The 26,800-nt window shown below is 54.6% G+C and overlaps 3 protein-coding genes across 6 annotated transcripts; 2 read left to right on the top strand and 1 right to left on the bottom strand.

Moving 5' to 3' along the window:
- Positions 1–1,200: 1,200 nt before the first annotated feature.
- Positions 1,201–12,781, top strand: NEURL4 (neuralized E3 ubiquitin protein ligase 4). Of its 2 annotated transcripts, none has more exons than XM_068976298.1 (29): positions 1,201–1,488; positions 2,414–2,858; positions 3,054–3,119; positions 3,263–3,561; positions 3,735–3,846; positions 3,935–4,023; positions 4,757–4,829; positions 4,977–5,241; positions 5,462–5,643; positions 5,930–6,015; positions 6,138–6,300; positions 6,387–6,585; positions 6,681–6,757; positions 6,864–6,942; positions 7,252–7,421; positions 7,515–7,646; positions 8,073–8,218; positions 8,320–8,544; positions 8,642–8,740; positions 8,822–8,983; positions 9,180–9,344; positions 9,905–10,063; positions 10,415–10,594; positions 10,726–10,813; positions 10,927–11,034; positions 11,144–11,288; positions 11,439–11,551; positions 11,634–11,799; positions 12,355–12,781. In XM_068976298.1, exons 1-29 carry the CDS (start codon positions 1,201–1,203, stop codon positions 12,557–12,559), a joined length of 4,686 nt encoding a protein of 1,561 aa, XP_068832399.1. In that variant the 3' UTR covers positions 12,560–12,781. The 2 variants fall into 2 exon arrangements, with proteins under 2 accessions (XP_068832399.1, XP_068832398.1); XM_068976297.1 differs by having other exon boundaries at positions 7,252–7,427.
- Positions 12,782–13,297: 516 nt separating this feature from the next.
- Positions 13,298–15,940, top strand: GPS2 (G protein pathway suppressor 2). Its single transcript, XM_068978781.1, has 11 exons — positions 13,298–13,329; positions 13,518–13,680; positions 14,002–14,111; positions 14,185–14,297; positions 14,449–14,528; positions 14,608–14,690; positions 14,882–15,035; positions 15,128–15,217; positions 15,316–15,395; positions 15,480–15,575; positions 15,713–15,940. The coding sequence occupies exons 2-11, from the start codon at positions 13,587–13,589 to the stop codon at positions 15,794–15,796; spliced, it is 984 nt and encodes a 327-aa protein (XP_068834882.1). The 5' UTR covers positions 13,298–13,329; positions 13,518–13,586; the 3' UTR covers positions 15,797–15,940.
- A 130-nt stretch (positions 15,941–16,070) lies between these two features.
- Positions 16,071–20,802, bottom strand: EIF5A (eukaryotic translation initiation factor 5A). Of its 3 annotated transcripts, none has more exons than XM_068978782.1 (6): positions 20,665–20,802; positions 18,619–18,804; positions 17,348–17,452; positions 17,014–17,145; positions 16,844–16,917; positions 16,072–16,686 (listed from the first exon to the last, which is right to left on the bottom strand). In XM_068978782.1, the coding sequence occupies exons 2-5, from the start codon at positions 18,781–18,783 to the stop codon at positions 16,855–16,857; spliced, it is 465 nt and encodes a 154-aa protein (XP_068834883.1). In that variant the 5' UTR covers positions 18,784–18,804; positions 20,665–20,802; the 3' UTR covers positions 16,072–16,686; positions 16,844–16,854. The 3 variants fall into 3 exon arrangements, with proteins under 3 accessions (XP_068834885.1, XP_068834883.1, XP_068834884.1); XM_068978783.1 differs by lacking the exon at positions 20,665–20,802 and adding an exon at positions 20,302–20,414; XM_068978784.1 differs by lacking the exon at positions 20,665–20,802 and having other exon boundaries at positions 16,071–16,686; positions 18,619–18,803.
- Between the last annotated feature and the right edge of the window lie 5,998 nt (positions 20,803–26,800).

Here is a 26,800-nt window from a genome sequence, read left to right as displayed (position 1 = left end):
CCACCAGGGGATTCTCCATTGAGGCCGCCAGCAGCCCCCACACTTTCCTGCTTCTCCATGGCCCCACTAGGGGGCCACTCTCAGCTACCTCGCCCCGCCTCCCTGCTGCACATAGCCCCGCCCCAGGCCCCGCCCCCACCGCGGCTGGAGAGGGACGCTTGGGCGAGGCCTGGGTCCCCTCCCCCACCGCTCCCTGGAGCCGTGGGGGGCGGAATCAAAACTGTTTAGGGACCTCCGACTGGAAGCCTCTCAGGTTGCCCCTCCCTTTCTGTCCCACCCTAAAACCTTTCTTTGTCTTTGGGATTTGTTCCCGCCCTTCTCCCCCATCACCCTTATCCGAATTATCCAATCATAGTCATGGTCCTGGATGCCGTGCTAGAAACCTAATTGTGACGTCACACACAGTCCAACTGAAGCGTGAGCATCTGGGGAGTCTTGCTGGGGGGTTGTTGATAGCTCTGGGGGTGGCTGTCTTTGAAGGCTGTCAGCGTCGTTGCCTGAAACTACCTGCCAGGGTTCCTTTGGACTCTTTATTAGTGGCTTTAAAACCTAAGTTTGGTTGAACTAGAGTTCAAGATGGGCTTGTCTAGAAACATCGCGAACTCTTTTCGCCCCAAAATCCAGCCCGCTCTGTTTCTGCGGAGAAGTGGAGGGATTGCGACACTGTCGAAAGACGTATCCGGTCTCAAGTGGTACGGAGTGTGACCCTCTTTATTTACAAAGCTACCTCTATGTGCTCAGGGCCCGCTCACACCGCTTCGGGGCGCTTGGAGCGAAGGAAAGCCCCCCCGCCTCCTCTTGCCGTAAAGCGAATACTTCAAAGTGTTGCCTGTCCTCGACGAAGGCAGGGTCGTCGGTGTCGCAAAGCTGAAAGTGTTTGGGCACTACCCCTAAGTCGTAAAAGTGCCTGCGGCAGTCGTTTCTTCCACTGTCGCAAAAGCTCCCGGCCCGTCTTCGCCCCTCTGGAGCCACTCCGTCACCTCGCCCGTGCCGTAAAGCAAACCTGCCCGACTCTGTCGTCCTTTCTCTTCCCACCGTAGTAGTCCTTAGTTCCCTACTCAGGGATGCTTTATTGCCCGGCACTGCCGTAAAGCATATCTGGCCCCAGCCCCCGAGTCCTATTCCCCCAGGGCGTCTGTGCACCGCGGTTGCCACGGTGCCGCCAAGCGCGGCTGTCGCGCGGCCCCGGTGTCAGCGGCGATGGCGGCGGGGTCGGGTGGGAATGGGGGCTCTGGGGGAGGCCCCGGGCCGGGGCCGGGTGGGGGTGGGGGTGGTGGCCCCGGCGGGAGCGGCCCAGGGCCGGGGTCCGGCGGGGGTCTGGGCAGCGGCGGGGAGCTGCACCCGCGCACCGGGCGCTTGGTGAGCTTGTCGGCCTGTGGGCGTACAGCGCGGCGGCAGCAGCCAGGCCAGGAGTTTAACCACGGGCTGGTGTTGAGTCGGGAACCCTTGCGCGATGGACGCGTCTTCACCGTCCGCATCGACCGCAAGGTGCGGAGCTGGGGCCGCGGAAGCGAGATGTGGAGGGTGGTGGGAGGGGACCAGAAGGCGATGAGGGAGGACAGCTAGGGTAGCCCACATTACCGGATACCGAGAGCGAACCGCTAGCCAGAACACCAGGTGATGAGCAGGAAGGGAGCATGAAGCGGAAACATTAAGTCACAAAAATAGGAGGCAAGGAGAGCTTGATTTTTGTCAAGACTCAGGAGCAGGGAAGGGACACGGGGCCCCACCCACTATAATGATTAAAGAACAATCCTCCTGGGATAATTTCTGGGAGATGGAGGATGGAGAGATGTCAGATATGTGATGGAAGGAGAAGAGAGATAACCAAGAAAGGAACAACCACTGAAGGACAAAAGCACACCGATGGGGACAGAAAGATGGGTGAGGAGAGATACTCAAAGCAAGAGATGTGTGTGCCTGTGCGGTGATGCGGCGGAAATGCCAGGTGCACAGAGGTAGAATTTGGGAAGAGAGTGAGTTTGAGTGCAGCCAGAGCCTAGGAGAGAGGCCCAGAGAGAAAGAGCGAGCAATATACCAGCGAGTATGGAGAGCTGTGAATTTGACTGGTTGAGGAGCCACAGAGACCAGAGCAATTAGAGATGGCAGGAGCCTGGAGCCAGGGAATTTAACCAGCTTGGTGAGCCAGTGTGGGAAGAGCATGGGATCATAGACAGAGTGCACCCAGAGTACAGAAGAGAGTTGCTAAAGGAGAGCAAGTCTAATCATTCCCTGAGACCAGAGTCCAGATAATACTTTGTGGGACTGGATCTCTGGATTGGGGATGTCTTGTATCTCAAGAGAGTAAAGCCCAGTTAGCTAAGAGGTGGGAAGAGGGGGACACAGTGGCCTATGAAGTGTGGGAGACCTATTCGTAGCCCACCCTGAGCCACTGTCCACTGCCCCATCACAGGTCAACTCCTGGAGTGGCTCCATTGAGATTGGGGTGACGGCACTGGACCCCAATGTGCTGGACTTCCCAAGCAGCGCCACAGGGCTGAAGGGAGGCTCGTGGGTAGTGTCGGGCTGCTCGGTGCTGAGGGATGGACGGTCTGTGCTGGAGGAGTATGGGCAGGACCTCGACCAGCTTGGCGAAGGGGACCGTGTGGGTGTGGAGCGCACGGCTGCTGGGGAGCTGCGGCTCTGGGTGAACGGGCGGGATTGCGGCGTGGCTGCCACGGGCCTTCCGGCTCGTGTCTGGGCCGTCGTGGACCTTTATGGCAAGTGCACCCAGATCACTGTGCTCCCCCCTGAGCCGGGCTTCAGCCCCCCTACTCCCAGCCCCACACCTCCCCTTGATCCCTCCGCCCCCCCTGAAGATTCTGCCTTGGCTGAACAAGGGACCTCTGGGGATGAAGGTGAGAATGCAGTTAGGGCAGTGGTGGGGGGACAGGGCAGACAGAATGGCTGAAGGAACGGGGGTGGGGCAAGGCAATGACAAGTGAGGCTGGGTGTGGGCTGGGAGAACAGGGGCCAGTGGAGGGGTCTCCTGGCTGTGGTCCCTGCAGCAGGGGCTGAACCCTTATTCCCCTCCCATCCCACCTGGTCCCCAGCCTTCATGGTATCCCCAGCGCAGGCCCGACCGGAGACGTTTCCTAACAGCCTTGAGTCGCATAATGGTGAGGGTTCCTGGGAGGCCTGGGAAGGGGAGCGGGACATGAGGTGGACAGGGGGGGACCTCAGGAGAGGGGTAGGGAGAGCTTGGTGAGCCTGAGACTGAGAATACTCATTTCTGCTCCCTTCCTGTGTCCTGCTGTTGCAGACTTTGCCAGCATGGAGCTCTCTGAGGTGGTGAGCAATGCCATCCTGTCTGCGTACAATGGGGGGCTCCTGAATGTGAACCTGAGCTCCCCGCCAGCAGAGGAAGCACCAGGGCCTAGCGGTGCTGCCACCTCGCCCATTGTCACCTCCAACGATGCTCTCCTTTTCCATGAGAAGTGTGGAACCCTCATCAAGCTCAGCAACAACAATAAGACTGCTGAGCGCCGCCGGCCCCTGGATGAATTCAACAACGGGGTTGTCATGACCAACCGCCCACTCCGGGACAATGAGATGTTTGAGGTGTGCAAGGTGTTGGGGCCTGGCCAGCATCTCACCCTCTGGGAACTAGAGATGGGGCTCAATCCCCAATGCTAGCAGAGGGTGGAGGTGGCCTAGGGAAACTCAAAGGGCGGAGAGATTTTTTTCTCGGAGTTTACATTTCCCCTCTCCCTTCCACTGTCATTCCACCCAAGATCCGCATCGATAAGCTCGTAGATAAGTGGTCAGGCTCCATTGAGATTGGTGTCACCACCCACAACCCCAACAATCTGGAGTACCCAGCCACCATGACCAACCTGCAGTCAGGTACCAGCCCCTGGCATGGTGGGGGCGTGGCCTGTGGTCACCGAGGTGCAGGGAGCCCATACCCTAACCAAGGTGTCTGCTTTCCCAGGCACCATCATGATGAGTGGCTGTGGGATCCTGACCAATGGCAAGGGCACCCGCCGGGAGTACTGTGAATTCAGCCTGGATGAGCTGCAGGTGAGGGTGGACACAGTGCTGGCCTCTCTCCAGGGGCACCCCTGTATATACCGAGCAGTCCTGCCCGGGCCCCATACTCTCTGATCTGGAGCAAAGCCCTTTATTTTTTGTCTGAAGGGTCCTTCTGAGAAGGGCTTCCCTGGTGGCTCAGATGATAGTCTGCCTGCAAAGCAGGAGACCTGGGTTTGATCCCTGGTTTGGGAAGATCCCCTGGAGATGGGAACGGATACCTGCTCCAGTATTCTGGCCTGGAGAATTCTATGGACAGAGGAGCCTGGCAGGCTACAGTCCGTGGGGTCACAAAGAGTTGGACACAAATGATTGACTTTCACTTTTCCTTCTGAGAAGGCAGGGTTGCCCAACTGTTAAGCACTCAGATTTTGCAGTCAGATGGGTTGCATTCTTCTTTCAATTTGGCCTTTGGTGGTGGTGACCTGTGGCCAGAAGCTCATCTTTTTGGGTAGTTTTTTTTTCCTTAATGTCTGAAAATGAGCCTATTAGTACTATTTAATAGAGTGCCGTGAAGGTTGAGTTGGTGTTGATAAGATAGTTTAACATAGTGCCTGACTTGCCTTGAACATTCAGAGTGGTCTGGGATGCATGGGAACCAGTTGTTCCCCTGTCGCATCGGTTGATGGGAAGGCTGGAGGACTACTCTATTCTCAGTGTCCAGGACAAGTCTGGACCCCAGCTGTTGAAAGATTCCAGGTTTTTATTTTCCTGCTTTGAATAGGAGGGTGACCACATTGGTCTCACGAGGAAGTCCAACTCTGCCCTACACTTCTTCATTAATGGCATTGATCAGGGTAAGGAGAAGCTCAGAGAGGGTGGCTGGGCCAGGGCTTTCACTGAGGGGGGGTCTGTGTCATTCTCCCTTTATTGATTCTTCTCCCCTCATCCCATACACAATGAGGCCGTCATTCCTCCATTCCCTGTGCCTTCCACTCCTGCAGGTGTGGCGACCCCCTTGACGCCCCCAGTGGTGTACGGTGTGGTGGACTTGTATGGAATGGCCGTGAAGGTGACCATTGTCCACAATAACAACCACAGTGACCGCCTTCGCCGGAACAATGCCATCCTGCGGGCTCTGTCCCCTGAGGGTGCTCTCCGCCGGGCTGCTCCTACAACCCAGGCAGAACCTGAGCGCCTGCTCTTCCACCCCAACTGTGGGCAGAAGGCAGCCATCACCCACGAGGGACGCACTGCCCTGAGGCCCCAGTATGGCCCATGGGGTGGGGAGAAGCCTGCGGAGGGGCTATGAGGGGATTGGGGGAGGGGTGGGCAAGTGGGAGGCAGTGGGAGTCTGGTTGGGGGGCCTCCTGGAATGCGGACCGTGGGTGCTTGACTTGGGCAGTGGGTGTCGGCTGGGTGTTGCAGTGGTGAGCTTTGGAGCAGTGTGTTGGGGGGGGATCTGAGTCCCCACTTGCCATGCCCTCAGTGCCACTGACGACTTCAATCATGGCGTGGTGCTGAGCAGCAGAGCCCTGCGGGACGGAGAGGTGTTCCAGGTGCGCATCGACAAGATGGTGGACAAGTGGGCTGGCTCCATTGAGATTGGCGTCACCACCCACAACCCTGCCTACCTCCAGTTGCCCTCCACCATGACCAACTTGCGCTCTGGTGAGCTCCCAGGAAGGGCAGGGCCAGGATAAGATGCTAGAGGGGATGCCGTCCCTGTTTTCCAGACCTTTGACTCGTCAGGTTTGTGATGACACATTCAGTGCCTAAAGTGTGCCATGTGGATAGGGCCTGTGGTTGGCATGAGAACCGCAGAATTTTCTTGCTCTGCCCTGAGAAGAAAAGGCAGGCTGGACTGGTAGCTTCCGGAAGTAACTGGGGGACTGCTGTGTAAAGGAAAGAAGCCTTGGCTTCCTCTTCATGGCTTTTGCCACTCGTTGTCCACTAGGGACCTGGATGATGACAGGGAATGGGGTGATGCACAATGGGACGACCATCTTGGATGAATACGGGCACAACCTGGACCGACTCAAGGTGGGAGAGTGGGGGAACCACCACCTGTCGGTAGCGGGGAGGCAGGCCAGGTGGGGCTGCTGGAGGAGGAGCCCAGGCAGGAACTCGGCCTGACTCCTCACTCCAGCCCCGCTTCTTCCAAGGCAGGGGACACGGTGGGCGTGGTGCGGCGGGAGGACGGGACTCTCCACTTCTTTGTCAACGGCATGACTCAGGGTCCTGCTGCCTGGAATGTGCCCCCAGGCGTCTATGCTGTCGTGGATCTCTATGGCCAGGCGGCCCAGGCCACCATTGTGGACGACGTGGGTGAGGGCCGGGCTGGGCAGGGGCTGGGGTGGCCTTGGGAGGCCTCAGAGATGACTGTAGGCCTAAAGGGTGGTGTCCACTTGCAGAGGTGCCTCCAGTCCCTGAACCACTCCCTGAGGGGAACAACCAGGTGTCTCCAAGCTCCCCATCATCTGGGGCTGGGGGCTCAGACCTCCGCTTCCACCAGCTGCACGGCAGCAATGCGGTCATCACCAACGGGGGCCGTACTGCACTCCGCCACAATTGCCGCAGCGAGTTCAACGACGCCATTGTCATCTCCAACCGGTCAGTGTCTGGACTTTTATGTCCGCACTTCACTTCCCTACTGCTCAGTATCAGCCACCCAAGTGGGGCCTGTCTGACGGCCATTCTCCTGGCAGAGCCCTGAGAGATGGCGAGCTGTTTGAAATCGTCATTCAGAAGATGGTGGACCGCTGGTCAGGCTCCATTGAGGCTGGTGAGGGGCATGTGTGTGTGTGTGTGTGTACATATACATGTGCTGGGGAGGTGCTTTCTGCCAGAGGCTGGAGACTCGGCTCTGACCCACCCCTGCCTCCTTCTAGGAGTGACCGCTATTCGGCCGGAGGACCTTGAATTCCCCAACACTATGACAGACATTGACTATGACACATGGATGCTGAGGTTGGGCTGTCTGCTTTGGCAGCCAGCTTGGTGGAGCTGGCCGGGATGAGGGAAGCAGGGTTTGGAGCCTATGGTAGCTGTAGACCATGACAGACCTAGGTGGTCTGGCTGTTCCCTCCCCCTAGACCTTAGGGTAGCTTCTACTTTTGCCAGGGGGTTTCCAGGGTGCAGGCGACAAGATTGCATCTCACACCCCAGGTTAATATCCCAGTCCAAGGCCCTGGACGGTTCCGACAAGCAGAGATGGGGCAGAGGCCTGTGTGGGGAGGAAGCTGGGAGGCCGATCTACCCGTTCTGTTATCCCTGCAGTGGCACAGCCATCATGCAAGATGGGAACACCATGCGCAACAACTACGGGTGTGATCTTGATGCACTGGGCACTGGCGCCCGCATCGGTATGATGCGCACGGCCAAGGGCGACCTGCACTACTTCATCAACGGCCAGGACCAAGGCGCTGCGTGCTCAGGCTTGCCTCCCGGTAAAGGTGACTATTCTGTGGCTTTCGACCTGCCACCTTCGGCCCAGCCCACCCCAGGCTATTGGGCTGTTGACACCTTCCGTTCTTACGCAGAAGTGTATGCGGTAGTGGATCTGTACGGCCAGTGCGTCCAAGTGTCCATCACCAATGCCACTGGCCCCATGGACAACAGCCTGGCGACCAGCAACACTGCCACTGAGAAGTCGTTCCCCCTGCACTCCCCAGGTTTAGCCAGCAGGGAGAGGGTGGCAGGGAGGGAGTGGGGAAGGGCTGTCTGCCTGTGGTGGGCCTGAGGGGTGCAGCTTCCAGGTCAGGCAAGCTGTTTAAGACAGGCTGGCTGCAGCAGCGGTAGACCAAGGGGAAGGAGGAGGGCTCAGCCCCTGGTGGGGAGCAGCCAAGAAGAGGGGAGGAAGTTCCACCTGGATGCAGGGCCTGGATGCTTCCCTGCCACCAAAGGGCTGGGACACCATCACTGGGCACGGCAGGTTTGGGACTGAGTCCTGCTGTGGTGAAAGAGGTGTCACAGTTCTTGAGGAAAGACTGGAGGTGGGACTGTCATGTCGACTCCTGCTGCATCTGAAAGCCTCGCCCTGTCCTTTGTGAAGCTTGCTGCCCCAATCCTACCCCTCCTCTGGTGCTGTCTTCCCACAGTGGCTGGCGTGGCCCACCGATTCCACAGCACCTGCGGCAAGAACATCGCTCTGGAGGAAGACGGCACGAGGGCAGTGCGAGCAGCCGGCTACGCCCATGGCCTCGTCTTCAGCACCAAGGAGCTCAAGACTGAGGAAATCTTCGAGGTGGGCTGTGGCGATGTGACCCGGGGGCCACCAAACCTCCATGAAGGGCCAGCCTGCCTCCCATCCTCCTGCATTGCTCTGAGGGTTCTTCTGTCTCCCAGGTAAAGGTGGAGGAGCTGGATGAGAAGTGGGCCGGCTCCCTCCGTCTAGGGCTGACCACACTAGCACCTGGGGACATGGGGCCTGGTGCAGGTGGGGGCCCGGGACTGCCTCCCTCCCTGCCAGAGCTCCGGACAAAGACCACTTGGATGGTGTCCAGCTGTGAAGTGAGGCGTGACGGGCAACTCCAGAGGATGAACTATGGCCGGAACCTGGAGAGGCTGGGGGTGAGGCAGCCGACCCCAGGGCTGGGGGTGGGCCTGGGAGTGGGGGCGGTGGGGAGAGGTGGACTGAGCCCTTGTCCTTGCCATACCTTGGCCCTAGGTGGGAAGCCGTGTGGGCATTCGCCGAGGGGCAGACGACACAATGCACATCCTGGTAGACGGAGAGGATATGGGTCCTGCAGCCACCGGCATCGCCAAGGTAGACCCCAGACCTTCCATGGGGCTGGAGGAGGATCGAGGTCCTCTGCTAATTCCTAACTTCCGGTCTGTGTGCCCACAGAGTGTGTGGGCTGTGTTGGATCTATATGGGCCAGTGCGGAGTGTCTCTATTGTCAGCTCCACCCATCTGGATGAGCCAGAAGGCACTCAGCCTCCTTCCCCCAGCTCGGACACCGGCAGTGAGGGCGAGGAGGATGATGAAGGCGAGGAGCATGTCCCGGAAGTAAGAGGTGGCAGCAGGAACCACTGGGCTCAGGGATGGACTGTTGGTGGGCCATCAGCCACCAGGTCATTTTCGGATTCCCTGATCTAGTCCTGGATGGCCAGAGGCTTATTGGCAGGCTCTATGTCCATCCTAGTGGGGTGGCTTTGGTTTTGAGTCAGCACCCCCCAGCAGCTCAGTCTCTCCTCCTTACCAGAGCCAGAACCAAGTGGCCATTATGCCCACAGCCCTTGAGTTCCTGGAGAACCATGGGAAGAATATTCTCTTGTCCAATGGGAACCGTACAGCCACACGAGTGGCCAGCTACAACCAGGGCATCGTTGTCATCAACCAGCCCCTGGTGCCCCAGCTGCTGGTCCAGGTGAGCCACACCTCCTTATCCCCAGCTCCTCTTGCTCCAGGTGACCCAGGGCCAATTCTCCTGTAGAAAGGCTTTTTTTTTCCCAAGTGAAGGATGAAGTGGAAGCCGTGCATGCCCCTTAGCTTTCTGGGTGTTTGTTCATATCCTGTGGTGGGAGTTGTAGATCAGTTTCCAGGAAGTACCCACCTGAGGGCTGTGATGAGGGAAGCAGTGTGGAGGGGATTGGGGAGGCCAGGCAGGCTCCTGATCCTGTATGTGGGAACGGGGCATGCTTTCCAGGGGAGGGGGCATTATGCTGCGAAGATGTCAGTTAGGCAGGTGAAGGAAACCCCCAGGGACAAGAATCCTTTTAAAGGCATATCAAGACCAAGGCTGAAAGAGGGAAGGACGCAAACAAATTGGCCATTTCGGGTCCCTCCAGGTATCAGAACAGGCTGCATCCCAGGCTGCACTCTGGGGTGCCGTCTTCTCTCCCTGGCGGGGGTGAGGAGCCCGGTCCTGCTGGATGGGAGACCTCTTCGCAGGAGGCTATGATTGTGGAGCAGTTGCCTTCTCCCCAGGTGCGGATAGACTTCCTGAACCGGCAGTGGACATCTTCCCTTGTTCTGGGAGTCATCACCTGCCCACCGGAGAGGCTCAACTTTCCTGCTTCCGCCTGTGCCCTCAAACGGGCAGCTTGGCTGCTGCGGGGCCGAGGGGTCTTCCACAACGGCCTCAAGGTGGGTGGGGAGCAGGGAGAGGGCCCTATCTCTGAGAGTGAGTGGCTGGCCGAGGGAGAAGTGGGGCCCCGAGCCCTGGAGATAGGAGCACAGGTGTATAGCGGCCCTGTAGCAGGTGGGCAGAGGTATGAGTGCCATTACCTGGACAGCCTCAGGCTCACTGCCTACTCCGACATCCCTGCCATTGAGAATGTTGCAAGGAGGGAAGGGGAAGGTGGACTTTAGGTAACTGAAGCAGTGGGCAAGGGTAGAGGCAAAACCCAGGGACTGGCAAAGCTTAGTGAAGGGCGGCGGTGGCTGCTGCCAGTGGGGAGTCTGATCTCCCTGAAGAGAATAGATCTTTCCTTCTAGATCTGTGAGAAATTTGGGCCGAATCTGGACACGTGTCCAGAAGGCACCATCCTGGGACTGCGGCTGGACAGCTCTGGGGGGCTGCACCTCCATATCAACGGAATGGACCAGGGGGTGGCTGTGCCAGATGTCCCCCAGCCCTGCCACGCGCTCGTGGACCTTTATGGGCAGTGTGAGCAGGTGAGTGGCCATGGGAAGAGTGGCACCTGGGAGGCTGGGTGGTCCCAGGAAAGGGGAAGCTGGTAGTTCATGGAAGGGATCAGCAGCCCCTGGGGACTGGTCACACCCTGACTGATCACCCCTCTCTGTAGGTGACAATTGTGAGCCCTGAACCAGGGGCTGCCAGTGGGAAAAGTGCTGGAACCCAAGGGGACATGGAGAAAGCTGACATGGTGGATGGTGAGCCCGCCCAAGGGGCCAGGGCCCACCTCACCCCAACTTTGTACTTCTGTACTTTGTACTTCTTTGTACTTCTCCAGCCCCTGTGACATGGGCCCACTCTGCTCCCTCAGGTATCAAGGAGAGTGTGTGCTGGGGCCCGCCACCCACCACTAGCCCCCTCAAAAGCTGCGAGTACCATGCCCTTTGCTCCCGTTTCCAGGAACTGCTGTTGCTTCCTGGTGAGTCCCCAGGCCCCCAGAACCCACCTTATTCCCGGCCCAGCCCCGGGCCGAGGCTGAGCCCCAGGGTGGGGGTCATGCCGCAAAGTGTGCTGCTCACTCTCCACAGAGGACTATTTCATGCCTCCGCCGAAGCGTAGCCTGTGCTACTGTGAGTCTTGCCGAAAACTTCGAGGGGATGAGGCCCACAGGCGCCGAGGGGAGCCCCCCCGTGAATACGCTCTGCCTTTTGGCTGGTGCAGGTTCAACCTCAGGTACATAGAGGGAAGGATTGTGCGCTTCCCGCACTATCCTTTACCCGCCTTGAGAAAAGGTCCTGAGAGGGTGTGTAGAAGACAAAACTTCCTGTCTGGGGAATGACCTTCGGGAGCCAATGACCTTTGTCCTGTCTGTCCACCTGCTAGGGTGAACCCCCGCCTGGAGGCTGGGACGCTTACCAAGAAGTGGCATATGGCCTACCATGGGAGCAATGTGGCGGCTGTCCGGAGGGTGCTGGACCGAGGGGAGCTGGGGGCAGGTATGTAGCGCCAGCGGAAGCAGGGCAGATGGGCCTGTGGTTGGCAGGAGGCCCCCTTTGACCCAGCTCTCCTCCCTCGCAGGCACTGCTTCCATCCTGAGCTGCCGGCCCTTGAAGGGAGAGCCTGGGACAGGGTTCGAGGAGCCTGGAGAGAACTGTGCACCTCCCCGGGAGGAGCAGCCCCCTCCAGTGCTGCTTTCCCCCTCCCTCCAATATGCTGGGGCTGAGACCCTGGCATCCAAAGTGCAGTGAGTACACGGGAGGGGGCTCAGGGCCACATGGATCTCCATGATTCCCTCCTGTCCACCTTGTCTCCCTGGTTCCTCAGTCTCCAGCCAGTTCTTCATTCACAGTCTTTGTACAAGTTCCATTTATTTTGTTCTATCACAAAGAACAAAGAAGGGAACCCTGGTCACGTGGAAGTTATGTCCTCTCTTGCTGTAGAATGTTTATCCATAGTTATTTAGTATTTTTGAAGGTAACAAGTAAGTACTATGGAAGCAGAAAGTAGAGCAGAGTGAAGTGGATCAGGAGTGTGGTTGGAGCACACAAGATAGGGTAGACCAGGTAGATATCACTAAGGTGAATCTGAGCAAAGACTTGGGCAGGACAGTCAGTAGAGCAGGCATTGGGAGGAAGACCATTTCAGGTAGAGATGAGGCTACAGCCAAGCCCCTGTAAGGAAGGAGTGACTACTAGGAACAGCAGGGCCTGTTGCTAATTGAGGTGGTTGCAAGGTGCCAAGGGGCAGAGGTACTGGGGCCAGAGGCCTCACTGCCCTATTTCTGCTTGTTACCTGACAGATTCCGGGACCCCAAATCCCAGCGGACGCACCAGGCCCAGGTGGCGTTCCAGGTGTGTGTGCGCCCTGGCTCCTACACCCCGGGACCCCCTTCTGTGGCCCTCAGAGAGCCTCCCGATCCTCACTTCAGCCCAGCTGAACTTGAGTGGGTGACCAAGGAGAAAGGGGCCACGCTCCTCTATGCCCTGCTGGTACGGGTGGAGTGAGGGGCGAGGCCGCACCACTACAAGCACAGTTGGGCCTCAGCCCGTGGACTCGGAATGATGACTGCCTCCAGGTCATTCCAGCGCTCCGCGACATGCATGGTGCTCAGCCTGGCAGATGCACAGGAGCGTGTGGGCAGGCTCCTAGACTAGCTGGGAAGCGGAGCTTGGCTCCGTGCCCCGGCCGGAAGGGGACGTCCCTCCCTCCGAGGTGAGGGCGCAGTGGGGAGCCCGGCCGCAGACCCCGGGAAACCCTCTCCATGCACTGATCTGGGGAGCATGACTCCCCACGACTCCTCCCCCATACACTTAATTTATTTCCGTTTCTGTTCCCTGGTTACTGTGAATCCCAGAGGCGTCTCCTCGTGCCCCAACGAAGCTGCTGTTCCGGCCCGGGCGGGAGTGGGGAAGGCGGGGGCCGGGGCTCGGTCCTCTGTACAGTTGTTACTGACTCTGATTTATAAGGAGCCAATAAACGCAGTCTAAGAGCAGCCGCCTCGGCCCCTGTTTCGCGTGCCTCTCGCCCGCGGGAGGAGCCCCGGCCCCGCCAACTTCGGGGGCTCCGCCCGCTGGGCAGGCCGGGTCGGGGAGTCTCGTGGGGCACATAGCGGGGGTTTGGACGCCACGGGCACCCGTCGCCGGCACTTCCGTCTGCGCCGCTCCGCCCAACCAGTGAGCCCGCGGAGGCCCGACTCCGGAAGGATTCGGCCCAGCGGCCGGATGTGACGCCGCGGCTCTGCAGTTCGGGAGGCCACAGAGAAAGCGACGAGAAGGCGAGTAGGGTGGGGCGGGCGCCCGGGTGGCGGGGAGGGGCGGGAGCACGGAGACCGAGACCCAGGCCCGCGCACGCGGAAGAGCCGCGCTGTGGGCCCGGCCGGGCGGCGGGCACGTGACCGGGGCGGCGGGCGGCGGCTTCCGCCTGGACGCGGCGCGCTCCCACTGAGCTGCCGCCTCCCCTCAGGCCCGGCCAGAGGTCTGGCAGCCAGCGACAGAGCCGGGCGCTCACTGCCCGAGCGTCCCCAGCAGCACCATGCCTGCGCTTCTGGAGCGTCCGAAGCTGTCCAACGCCATGGCCAGGGCGTTGCACCGACACATCATGATGGAGCGGGAGCGCAAGCGGCAGGGTGAGCCGGGCTCAAAGCGGGAGGACGCACGGTTCGGGCGCTCCGCGGTCCACGGTGACCCCCACCCACGGGCAGACCAGTGCACGACGGCCGAAGCCAGAGGGACAGCTAGCCCCGTGGTGATGGTGGTGGGAGTTAAAAAAGGCCACGCCCGGAGCTGGGAAGGACCTTGGAGAGCACCTAATAAACCCCGTTCCAGCCCCCTCACAGTGATGAAGCCTATTCCAGAGCACTGGGATAACCAGTTTTTGCTGTTCTTCAGTTCTTAATGTTCTAATATTTTAACACCCTGCCGCTTGCCCATTCTGCCTCTTATTCCAGAGGAGGAAGAAGTGGACAAGATGATGGAACAGAAGATGAAGGAAGAGCAGGAGAGAAGGAAGAAAAAGGAGATGGAAGAGAGAATGTCACTAGAGGAGACCAAGGAACAAGTAAGCAGTCCCTCCATCTCCCACTTCTTTCTTCTCTTGGCTCTCCTGCTTTCATCTTCTCTCCCCTCCCCAGATCCTGAAGTTGCAGGAGAAGCTTTTAGCTCTACAGGAAGAGAAGCATCAGCTTTTCCTGCAGCTCAAGAAAGTTTTACATGAGGAAGAAAAACGGAGGCGAAAAGAGCAGAGGTGAGATTAAAGAACTAAAAATAAAATCGAGGCCAAAGTGTAACAGGGATCAGGTAACAAAAGATCAGTGTTTAATGGCAAATGGGAAGGGAAGTGTGTGGGGGTGGAGACACGACAGACTTGTCTTTGACCCGCTTTCCTTTCACTCCAGTGACCTGACCACTCTGACATCAGCAGCATACCAGCAAGGCCTGACCGTTCACACTGGAACTCACCTCCTCAGCATGCAGGGTGAGGATTAAGAAACTACTGGTCAGAATGGGCCCTCCTGGGAGTTGCAACATCATGAAGCACCCCTCTCCCTCTCTAGGGAGCCCTGGAGGACACAATCGCCCAGGCACCCTCATGGCAGCTGACAGAGCCAAACAGATGTTTGGACCCCAAGTACTTACGGTAAGAGCAGGAAAATTGGGTGTCTAGGCTGAATTTTTTTTTCCTACTTCCACCCAGACCCTAGCATCTTCACCAGCCAGCACTCAAGTCTTGAGTGTGTCTACATCTGAATAGGGGGAATGGGGGTGCTGTCACTTGAATTTCTGCTTCATGGAGTTTACAGGCAGTGAGTTCTCATCCTTCCTTCTTAGACCCGGCACTACGTGGGCTCAGCAGCTGCTTTCGCAGGGACCCCGGAGCATGGGCAATTCCAAGGTAGTCCGGGTGGCGCCTATGGAGCTGCTCAACCCCCACCTCACTATGGACCCACGCAGCCTGCCTACAGTCCTAGTCAGCAGCTCAGAGGTGAGGTGGGAAGAGGAGTTTTCCTCAAGACCCAAAGGGAGGAGTGTTGAACAGGCTACAAGGAAGTTCTAATGGTCTCCTGCCTTCCTCAGCACCTTCCGCGTTTCCTGCAGTGCAGTACTTGTCTCAGCCACAGCCACAGCCCTATGCCGTGCACAGCCACTTTCAGCCCACTCAGACAGGTGATGGGAACACCCCACGCTGGGGCCCAGTTCCATGCGTCCTATCTTCCTCCTTTCCCCCTTCTCTATTCACTTCACACTCTTCCTTCCCTGCCTAGGGTTTCTCCAGCCTGGTGGTGCCCTGTCCTTACAAAAGCAGATGGAACACGCTAACCAGCAGACTGGCTTCTCTGAATCAGTGAGTAGAACCTTGCAAAGTCAAGGGCTGCCTATGCTAAGGGGAACCTCAGGCTGCCTCAGTTGCTGACACTGTTCTCTGCAGTCCTCCCTGCGTCCCATGCATCCCCAAGCTCTGCATCCTGCCCCTGGACTCCTGGCTTCACCCCAGCTCCCTGTGCAGATGCAACCAGCAGGAAAGGTAAGGGTGGTGATCGGGTCCCTCAGAATCCCTGCATTGCACCGTTTTCCCTTCCCCTCCCTGGGGTGGCTCTCTGGTGTGGAGTAGACAGGAGGGTGTGCACACTGACAAGGCCCTCCTTTCATCACCACTGCCAGTCGGGCTTTGCAACCACCAGCCAGCCTGGCCCTCGGCTCCCCTTCATCCAGCACAGCCAGAATCCACGATTCTACCACAAGTGACCATCAGATTTATCTTCAGCCTTGACCCCAACCCCTGCCCCAGTACCAGGCCAATAAAATCTACCTGCCACTGCCCCTGGCTGCTGTCTGTGTTGCCTCCCACTGGACTGTTTAAGAGGGTGGGCAGTGGCTGGCAGGAATCACAGGGTGACAGCAGGGTTGGTTGTAATGAACTCAGCAGCAGAGTTCATTCAACCTGTACTCTTCAGATTTCCAAATAAATACCCATTTAATTCGAAAAAGCAGCTGAGTTGGGGACTTCATATTAAACTTGTAGTTTTATTCAGGTTTGATTTTAACAAATGTGTCGGGGAGAGAGCCCGCAGGAAAGGATGAAGCCCATGGGAGCAGGGCCCTCCCAGATGCCTGAGGAGGGGGCATGTCCCCTCCCCTCTCCTCCTCTTCCCTCCCCATTTTTAGATGGGGAGAGACATAGGCAGGGGAGGGGGCTGGTCCCCAGTCTGTGGGGGTGGTGCTTGGGATAGAGGGCTATGGAGGAAATAAGGGGTCAGATTAAGTAAGAGTTGGGGAAGGGCACAAGGACCATTTGCCAGAATCCACAGCTTTCTGATTCCAGATTGAATTGAATTTAAAAAAAAAAAACAAACTAAACCACAAGCAGCACCCACCCCGTCTCCCCCACCAGGGTTGTAGTGCGAGGGGAGAAGAGGAGGGCAGCTTCACCAAGGCCATGGTGCACTCACTCCTGGCCAAGGGAGCAGGGTGAAGGGCAGGGGCTCCCCGACAGATTGAAGGGGTAGGGGAAACCAAAATAAAACGTCAAATAAATCGTGTAGGAGGAGTCCAGCCAAGGGCCAGGCCAGAGCTGGGCCAGGCTGGGGGAGGGGGCCTCTGCAGGCTGGAGGATCACTGCTGCCATCACAGCCACCCTGGGTAGGAGAGAGAAACCAGGTAAGACAGGGTAAACCTTCACAGGGAAAAAGGGTGAGGGGGCAGGACCATGCTAGGGGGCAGAAAGTAAGCCATTAAGACTAATCTAGCTCTTTGATGGAAATAAAGTGTGTGAAAGGGGGGAGTCACACTCACCTGGGAGCCAGTTATTTTGCCATGGCCTTGATTGCAACAGCCGCCTCCTCTGTCATGGCGGACAGCACCGTGATCTGGGAGAGCACAGGGAAGGGGAGTCATGTGTTGAGTGCAAAGCAGGGGAAGAAGCACAAAGAACAAAGCTGGGTACAAAGTTAGGAGCACCATACCAGGATCTCTTCTCCACAGTCGTATTTCTGCTCAATCTCCTTGCCAAGGTCTCCCTCAGGCAGACGGAGGTCCTCTCGCACCTCCCCGCTGTCTTGGAGCAGTGATAGGTACCCATCCTGGATGCCAATCAGCTAGGGGCAGATAGAGAAGAAAGCTGAAGATGGGCACAAGTAGCCTGAGAATGAAGGGAGTGATGGGCAAACTAGGGCGGCAAACAGCTAACACCAAATACCCTCTCTTGCCCATCTCCCTTCTCTCAGCACAAGGTCTTTGGTCAGTCTCAACTTCTACTGCCCACCCCCCCAGACTATTACTACTAACCCACCTACATACCTGAAAATCGTTCCTTTTGATGTTGGGGACATCCATATTATGAGTTGACGGGCAGATATCTTCGTATTTCTTCCCAGTGAAGATGTCAATACCAACCAGATGGACCTACATCACATCAAAGAAATCCAAGTATGCTCTAGGATGGAGGAGATCCCTGGCTCGTGGGGGGAAGTCCCACTAGGTTGTCAGGACAAAGAAGAGTTGGAATTGAACCAATCAACTCAAAAAGGAAAACACTAAAAGGCTCACTGAAGGGCTCTAAAAAGAGCCTGAGGCCAAAAGACCACCACTGAAATCGTAGCTGACCACACAGGTAAGGTTGTAGGGCAGCCTTGGAGCAGTCAGTTACCTCAAGCTATCAAAACATTAACAAGAGACCAAGATTCTACGGGAGTAGGAGGAACCTAGGTAAAAGTTTACAAGAACTTTTATTGACATGAGCATAAAAGGCCGAGAACTTGGAAGGTAGAAAAGAATTCAGAAAACAAGAATAAGAACTGAAAATAAAAAGGAGTTGAGAGGGAGCAGAACTACACATATAGGAATTAAGGAAACTGGAAAGAACAGAGAATGATCTAGACATTTGGGGATAACCCATGATGAATGCCAAGTCAATAGAAGACAGAAAAAGTGAGGAACAAAAGCAGAGGAAATTCAAAGATGAATCAGGTTGAAGTTTTGGGTGGGGGGGAGGTGGGGAGTCTGAAGTTACAAGGAAAGCTGTAAGGAAAATGTTGACCAAGTAAGCAAGCAGGCTCCAAGAAGAGGGGGCAGGTAGAGGCACTCTGACCTTGCATCAGAGATGTGATGGGAAAGCTGGAACTGGAGAGTGGAGCAATGATGTACAGAGGTGCAGAGATGTGCACTGGTGCCCTGCCAGGGGAGGGGTGCATTTTATGTTAGGATTGAAGAAAACATGGGCAAAGTCATGGGAACAAAGAGCACCTACAAAGACTCAAACAGAGAAACAAATACAAAAAACAAAGGCCAGGAAAAAGAACAGAGCAACTGAACAGCCAGAGCATAGAGGACCATGAAGAAAAATTGGAGACACACAAAAATGGAAAAAGGAAGGGGCTCCAAGGATGCTGGGGCACAGGAGGGTAACTGAGGAGGAAGCGGAAGGCTGGTGCAATAATTGAAAAAGGTGTCCAGGGCTGAGTACTGACCACCAGGAGCCAAATGGTAATAAGTAATACAAGAGCTAAGACAGAGAGCTAGCACTGACGACAGCAGGTGGGGAAGGCAAGGTACAGAAATGAAATTCTAACCTTGGCATGGCCATGCTTGCCAGTCTTAGAAGTTGACATCTCCACAATCTTACATGGCCGGCCTTTGAGCACCACGAAGCCATTCTTACGTAATGCTGAGCACTGCATCGGGAAGGTGGCTGAGGCCCCTGCATCTCCTGTCTCGAAGTCCAAATCATCTGCCATTTTAAGAGGCTACGATTCCAACTAGAGTCAAAAAGAGAGCTAGGGTCAGTGAGGAAAGAATTAACAGGGTCTCCAATCCATCCCACTCCACTCTAGAAACGTTGCTTCATTTTTTCCCCTAGCACTTTATCCCTTTACCCACGTAAAATAGCTTCTAGACTAAATGCTGATTAGATCAAAAATACCGAAGAACTGGTGTGTGTGGCAGTGGAGATAAGCTGGATCCCCACCCCAAATGAAAGCTAAAAGGGTGGCTTGAAATATCAAAAGCTCCAGGAATTTAGGATCCCAAATCTCTGATATGGGCAAAGGCCTAATTCTTGGTCGAGGGAGGACTCAGGTGTTACTTGCCACTGAAACCAACCACCCCTGTTCCCCACACATAACCAAGGCTATAATTAGGTGAGCAGCTATGAGCCAGCAAAAAGGCGGGGCTAATGTGGGGGGGAGGGGGTGGAGACCGGAGGACTGGGAGCCCCACCCGTCTCTGTTACACCCCCCCCACTCTATCCACACGAGAGCCCGTCATTGGTACAGGAAACCACAAGGCCGCTTTGGGGGATTCCCGCCTCTCCAACATGCATTTGCAGATGCAGCAGAGAGGGAGAAAGCAAAGTTGTTTCCTAACTGATCTCCCTGCCAAACACCTCTGGTTTCCCGAAGGGAACCCAGGAACCCAGCCTCTCCTCAAGGGCCCTCCCACTTTTCCCAGGATGCATCAGTCCTGTCGGCTTTTCAGGCCCGGCCTGTACAGTCAGTAGAAAGTGGGGGAGTGGGGAGTGGTTGACAATAAAATGAAAGCAAAAGGCTGGTAGTAGTGAGTAGTATAAATTATACTAGGCTAGCAGAGTTAAGGACCCTAAAACCAGGCACTCTCAGGTCCGACACCACGACAAAGACAGTGACAAGGTGAAGAGCACCTATCACAGCGGGTAACTCATCTGCCCGGGACTTTAAGGCGCCGTCGGCAACCTCCGAGAAGAGTTGGGCTCCTGTCCAATCGCCCTCGGTTTCCCCATTTCTCTGGCCTCCCAGCACGGACGAGCGCCACTTACACCTGGCTGGCCGCCTCACTTCACAGGAGGGCTAGGGGGAAAGCTCCAAAGATCCATGAGGTGGGGGGAGCCGTAACATATGCCCACAGCGGGCTCTCCGAGGTGATCCGGATCCGGGGCTCCGGGCTCTCCCACTCCTCAAAATTCCAAGCTCCCTTAGGCGCCCGCGAAGACCAGCTCTCTCCGCGCTGGGGGTTGCCGGCTCCCGCCCACCATGTGGCCGCCCGGGGCTTCCGGTGGCCGGGACCTGGGGGGAGGGGTCCCCGCGCTGCCATGCGGCCCCCGTCCACGTTCGGCCATGCGGTCTCCGACCCCGAGGGCAGCCTCCCGTGGGGGCCACTTCCGGTACTGCAGCCTGCCCCCTCCTCAAAGGCCTCGCCAGGCCGGAGCCACGCCGCCTCCCCTCCCCCCGCCAGCCGCCACCACCCCCCATGCCCTCTCACCGAACAGCCCCCTCCCCCACCTCACGTGGCCTCGCGGCTCCCGGTTCACAACGGCGCAGGTACCCTTGCCCCGGCGGGCCGATCTTGCCCCCAGCTCTCGCCCTGGCGTGGCCGCCCGGCGGCCTCTCCCGCGTGGCGGCCTCGCGGCTCGCCGTCCCCCGCCCTGCGTCGCTCCAACGTCACCCGGCCAGCCCCAACCGTCACCTCGCGCGCCAACCGGGTCGCGCGCCCATGTCTCTCCGCACCTCGCGCGGCTCGCAGACAGAACCCCGTGCGGCGGAGCCGCAGCTCCCCTCTGCCCCCTCCCCGACCCTCGCGCAGTTCCATCTCCACTCCCAGGCCCAAGTCAAGGTTTCGCGCACGCGCGCCCTGCCCGCTCTCACCTCGCGCGAACGCACTGACTCGACCCCGTCCGCTCGCCGCGAGCCCAACCGCTGCCTCCGAGCCCACTGCCGCCGCCTCTACCGCCGCCGCCGCCGCCGCCGCCGCCTCTACCGCCGCCGCCGCTGCTGCACACGGGTCTTAGTACGCAGGCGCCGACTCCCCACTGACCAACCAAGCAGCCCTGTGACAGCCGCGCAAGCGTGCTATCTATCCCCTCCGCCCTCCACCCCCGCACTGCGCAAGCGCACAGATACTCCCTGCTCTCCACCCTCCCTCCCACCTACCCATCCAGTGACGCGCATACGTGAACCCGCCCCTCACAAAGCCTAAGTTCGTCCCACCAGTAGGCAACGCGCAGGCGCATCCGGTTTTTTAATCCCTTCAACCTCCTCTGCCCTCCCCGTGTTAGACCACCAGCCCTACCGGACAATCCTTGCGCCTGCGCGATAAAGAGTCCTACACTCCACACCCTCTGAAGGAAACGCCTCGGCCTCAAGGCGCATGCGTGTTGGGAATGCTGAACGCCCCTTCCACCTCAGACGTCGTCTGTACGCCAGGCGTTGAAAAGACCACGCCACTGTATTGCTGGTCTTGTCTAGAACGCATGCGTCTTCGGAAATGCCCCACCTCGACTTTAGCTGGACTTGAAAGACTCACACGTTTCAGAAAACTTGTACTGTGGGGTGGGCCCCTTGTCGCAAAACCCATCCCTCTCCCCCTGCTCCCCCGTTCCAGACATGCGCGAGAGAGCTCTTCCCGCTTCACTCTTCCCCGCGCGCTAGTGTGATCGAGTTACCACCCATCTCAGCTTCACTTCTCTAAAACTGTGCGCCTCTACTCTGCCATAGAGTTTCACCCGGAAAGATAGAGCGGTCCCGTCCCAGCCACCATCTTGTTCAAATTCTTAGACCGTATTGGTCCCTATGGCTTCCATAGAGGCAATTCTACTGAATCGTGGAGTAAGATTTACATGGTATTTCTCTTTTCCCTTAGCTGTCCTCTGCGGTCTCCAAACAATTCTCTACGAGCACCCTGAGAAAATGGAGAAGGAAATGGTAACCCACTCTAGTATTGTTGCCTGGAGAATTCCATAGACAGAGGAGCCTAGCAGGCTATATAGTCCATGGGGTCGCAAAGAGTCGGACACGACTGAGCGACTCTCACGCGCACACACACACCCTTAGAAAAGAATTCTCTATAAAGTGTGGTATATCGAATTCCACTGATGTTCCCTTTCATAAGAGGTGACCATGAAACCAGAAACTCTCAATGAATTTCCCTGGTCTTCGTTGTAGGGAAGAAAGCTGCTGCTTTTCTTGAAAATTTGTAGTCGTCTACCTCTGCTGCTGCTGCTGCTGCTAAGTCGCTTCAGTCGTGTCCGACTCTGTGCGACCCCCACAGACGGCAGCCCACCAGGCTCCCCCGTCCCTGGGATTCTCCAGGCAAGAACACTGCAGTGGGCTGCCATCTCCTTCTCCAATGCATGAAGGTGAAAAGAGAAAGTGAAGTCGCTCAGTCATGTCCGACTCTTCGCGACCCCATGGACTGCAGCCTACCAGACTCCTCCGCCCATGGGGTTTTCCAGGCAAGAGTACTGGAGTGGGGTGCCATTGCCTAGTTTCTAGGTTTTCAGCACTACCTTCGTGGCTACCTTGTTTGCTTCCGTAGACTGGTGGACAGTATTGTGGAACAAGACAACCAACTAAATAGCTGGGCTTGGAATCCAACAATCCTGAATTTGGTTCCTGTTTAAGATGTGACACGGTAGATGTGCACTACGAACACTAGCTTGAATTAATACATTTACGTAGCACATTGTACCATCACCCCCAAATCCTCCCACTCAATTTTCTGAAATTTCTGCCATTTTCTTTGAGAAAAAAACATTTCCTGGATGCGTTGTTTAAAAGTCCTATTCCTGCTCTTCTCAAAGATGTCCATATGACCCAAGAATTCCACTCCTAGGTATATTACCCCCAAATTAAGAACAAGTTACTCAAATCATTGCAGGAAAGTACTTAGCGCTATTCAGTAGTAGTAAAAAGGTGGAAACAACGCAAATATTCATCAACAGATGAGTGAATAAACAAACTGTGGTGTATACATGTAATAGAATATTAATCACACAAAAGAATGAAGTATAAATGCATGCTATAACCAGATGAACTTTGAAGATGTTACAAGTAAAAGAAGCCAAACAAAAGCGTCACATATGATTCCACTGATGTGAGATATGCAGAATAGGCAAATTCAAAGAAACAAAAAGCAGACTGGTGGTCAGTAACGGCTTAATGGTCATGGGGTTTTAGAAAGATGAAGTCCTTTGGAATTAGATAGAGGTGGTGGCTGTACAACCCGTGAATTTGAATGCAGTGAACACCACTGAGCTGTTTATTTAAAAACGTGAATTCACCTCAGTTTTAAAACTCTTGTACACAGATGTTCATAATAGCCAAAAAGTAGAAACTACTCAAAGTTCATCAACTGATGAAGGAATGAATAAAATATGGTATATCCATACAATGAAATATTATTCAACAATAAAAAAGAATGAAGGACTTCCATGGTGATACAGGGATAAGAATCCACCTGCGAATGCATGGGACACAGGGTCATTCCTGGTCCAGGAAGATTCCACATACTGAGGAGCAAATAAAGCCTGTACTCCTTAACTACTGAGCCTGCCTGCTGCAACTAGTGAAGCCCACTTGCCTAGAGCCTGTGCAAGCCCACTTGCCTAGAGAAGCTCACAGGCCACAATGAAGAGTAGCCCCTGCTCATCACAACTAGAGAAAGCCTGTGTGCAACAACGAAGACCCAGAGTATTCAAAAATAAATTAAAATATTTTTAAAGAGGGGAAAAAAAAGGAATGATGTACTGGGTACACACTGCAACATGGCATAACTATGAAACGTATGCTAAATAAAAGTCACAAAAGACCACATACAGTAATGTATTATTCCATTTACATGAAATGCCCAGAATAGGCAAATCCATAGAGACAAAATTTGATAGATTGTGGTTGCCTGGTGCCTAGGGGGAAATGAAGACATGGAGAGAGATTACTAATGACTATAAGCAAAGGAGCAGAGGGTGTCTTTTGGTGAGATGAAAATGTTCTAAAATTGGAGTGATGCTTGCCCTCTTCAGATATTGAAAAAAGTTGAATTGTGCACTTTATATAATTAAATAGTATGGTATGTGAATTACATCTTGATAAAGCTGTTACTTTAAAAATGTATTGTTCGGGGGCTTCCCTGGTGGCTCAGTGGTAAAGAATCTGCCTGCCAATATAGGAGACATGGGTTTGATCCCTGGTCCAGGAAGATCCCACGTGCTGTGGGGCAACTAAGCCAGGGCACCACAACTACTGAGCCAGTGTGCTGCAATTACTGAAGCCTCCCCGCTCTAGAGCCTGCTCCACCATAAGGGAAGACACTGCAATAAGCCCACACACCACAGCAAAAAACAGTCCCCTCTCACTGCAACTAGAGAAAGCCCAAGGAGCAACAAAGACCCAACACCACCAAAAATAAATACTTTAAATTAATATACAAAATTATTTTAAAAAAACAAAAATGTACTGTTAGGAATTCCCTGGCTATTCAGGTTTGATCCCTGGTCAGGAAACTAAGATTCCCACAAGCTGCACAGGGTGGCCAAAAAAAACAAAAATGTAATGTCATCTTTGTTCTTAATTGGTTTACTTCTCTGAGAAGAGTTCTAGATGACCTAAGTCACAAGCTCCATGATTTTAAAAGGGGCTGAGTGATGACAGCTCCCAAGAATTCCCATTCAAAAAAGAAGGGGCACAAATAATTTTGATGGAAGGCTAAGACATACACACTCAAAGAAAGGGAAGGGCAGAATATTGCACAGTATTGTAAAGCAATGAGACAATCGGTATCTGGGAGACCATGCTGGCATTGCATCTATGGAATTACCACAGCCCAGGGTACAGTCCTCTGCTTTGTAAGCCCCAGCATTTCATTTTGCCAATCAAGTCACTTCTTTAGGGAGCACTTTCCTGACCTACCAGACTAAGCCAACTTACTGTTATATATTCTCAGAGCAAACATTAGAGCATTTACCCCAGATTGTTGGTTCCCACAAATCCATTTATTTGTGTGATTACTTTATTAATGTCTGGTCTTCTCCATTAGAATATAACATATATAAGGACAGGAGTCTGACTGATTTTGTTTACCATTGTGCCCCCAGCTCCTAGAACTGTGCCTGGCAAATATTTGGTACATTGTAAATTTAACGTTGAGTGAAGGTACACCTGACTGAAACCAAGTGAACTCACAAAAAATTGACAAAGAAATGGCATATCAACTTCTTTCTAAATGAATTGAATTGGTCAAGAAGAACAGAACATCTGTGTTGGCTGATCCATCTGTTCATCCTGTCTGTAAGAAAATATAAGTGGAAAGAAGAAACCTACTCAAGGAATCTTGAAATCAAAGTAAAGGAATTAACTGCACTTACTTCATGACAGCTCTAAGAGCATAGTGCATTTGTCTTCAGTGTAAAAGAGGCCTACCTGCCTTACCTTCGGAAAGAATCCTGGAATAGTAATAATCCTGGATTGAAACTGCCCTGAAAATTATTAGACAATCTTTCTGGCCTTTTTTTTTTTTCCTGATTGGCACACTGAGTATTGTCTTCAGTCCACACAGAAGACAAGAACTGATTTTGAGAACTGATTCAAAATACAATTGGTCAGATTCTGTCTTGTCTTAATGACATTCACATTCCTTTCTCACTTTCTTATGATTACACCCACTCACTGAGTTTAGAATTCAAATATTCTTGAAAAACTCTCCAGTTACCCTTATATAGACTTTTTTTTTTCTTTTTTTTTGCCTCACTGCAGGGCTTGTGGAATTTTAGTTCCCTACCAGGGATTGAACCCAAGGTCCTCGGCAGTGAGAGGGCAGAGTCCTAACCACTTGACTGCAAAGGAATTCCCTCTATAGACTTTCATTGGCTTTGGAGGATGTCTTGGCAATTAATTGCATTCATTATTTCCTCATTCCTTTCTCAGAGGGTAACAGTTTAGAGAGTACCCACATTTTGCTGAGAAAGAAGTTTGTCAAATGAGTCTAAATCTGTTCTGGTAGACATTTTTGGTAAGCTTTTTAAAAGTTCTATTTTGAAATAATTTCAGATTTACAAAGAGCTGCAAGTATAGTACAAAGAGTATTTTAAAGAATGTCAATGAAGAGTTTTAAATGGGAACCAATGGTGTGGTGAAGGTTGATTATATAGGCATGTGTCTTTAGTCACCAAGTCATGGCCAATTCTTTTGCAGCGCCGTGGACTGTAGCCCACCGGGCTCCTCCGTCCATGGAATTTTCCCAGCAAGAATACTGGAGTGGGTTGCTATTTCCTTCTCCAGGGGATCTTCCTGATCCAAGGATTGAATCCATGTCTCCCGCGCTGGCAGGTGGATTCTTTACCATTTACCAGGGAAACTGTTATATAGGCATATGAGAGCCAACTGTGCACACCTCCCACTAACTCTGAGTTCAATAAAGTCTTATTAGTAACTTAAAGTTGGCACTACAGAAGTATTTACACCATGGAAGTTAGCAGATATTGCAGATCGGGGTCCCTTTACCCTGCTGCTGCTGCTAAGTCACTTCAGTCGTGTCCAGCTCTTTGCGACCCCATAGACAGCAGCCCACCAGGCTCCCCCATCCCTGGGATTCTCCAGGCAAGAACATTGGAGTGGGTTGCCATTTCCTTCTCCACCCTTTACCCTGAGCTGGCTGTTAAACATTTAGCAGCACACCACACATAAGGAAAATATAGGGAAGGCAGCTCTGATGTATTCAAATAGTGTTAGATCAAGATAGTCCAGCAACAGTGTTAAGAGGTGGGTTGAAACGGTGAGAGATTGGAGGTTAGAAGGCCCTTGGAAAGTTGTCATGTAGTTCAGACCACAAGCAATGAGAGTTTGGACTAGGAGTTCCTGGGGTAAGAAGTATTTAAATAATTGGACTTTGAAAAATGGGTGGAATTTGGGGGGGAAGGTAGAAATAAAGGAAAAGTGCATTCCAAACAATGGGAACTGTGGGAGCAAGAGTGTGGAGGAAGACGTGCGAGTGAAGAGAGAGAGTTGTGTC

The sequence above is a fragment of the Capricornis sumatraensis genome, chromosome 8, assembly GCF_032405125.1.
Source record: "Capricornis sumatraensis isolate serow.1 chromosome 8, serow.2, whole genome shotgun sequence".
NCBI classification, from domain to species: domain Eukaryota; kingdom Metazoa; phylum Chordata; class Mammalia; order Artiodactyla; family Bovidae; genus Capricornis; species Capricornis sumatraensis.
The sequence above is the reverse complement of the archived record's forward strand: the minus strand, read 5'-3'. Positions and strand labels throughout refer to the sequence as shown.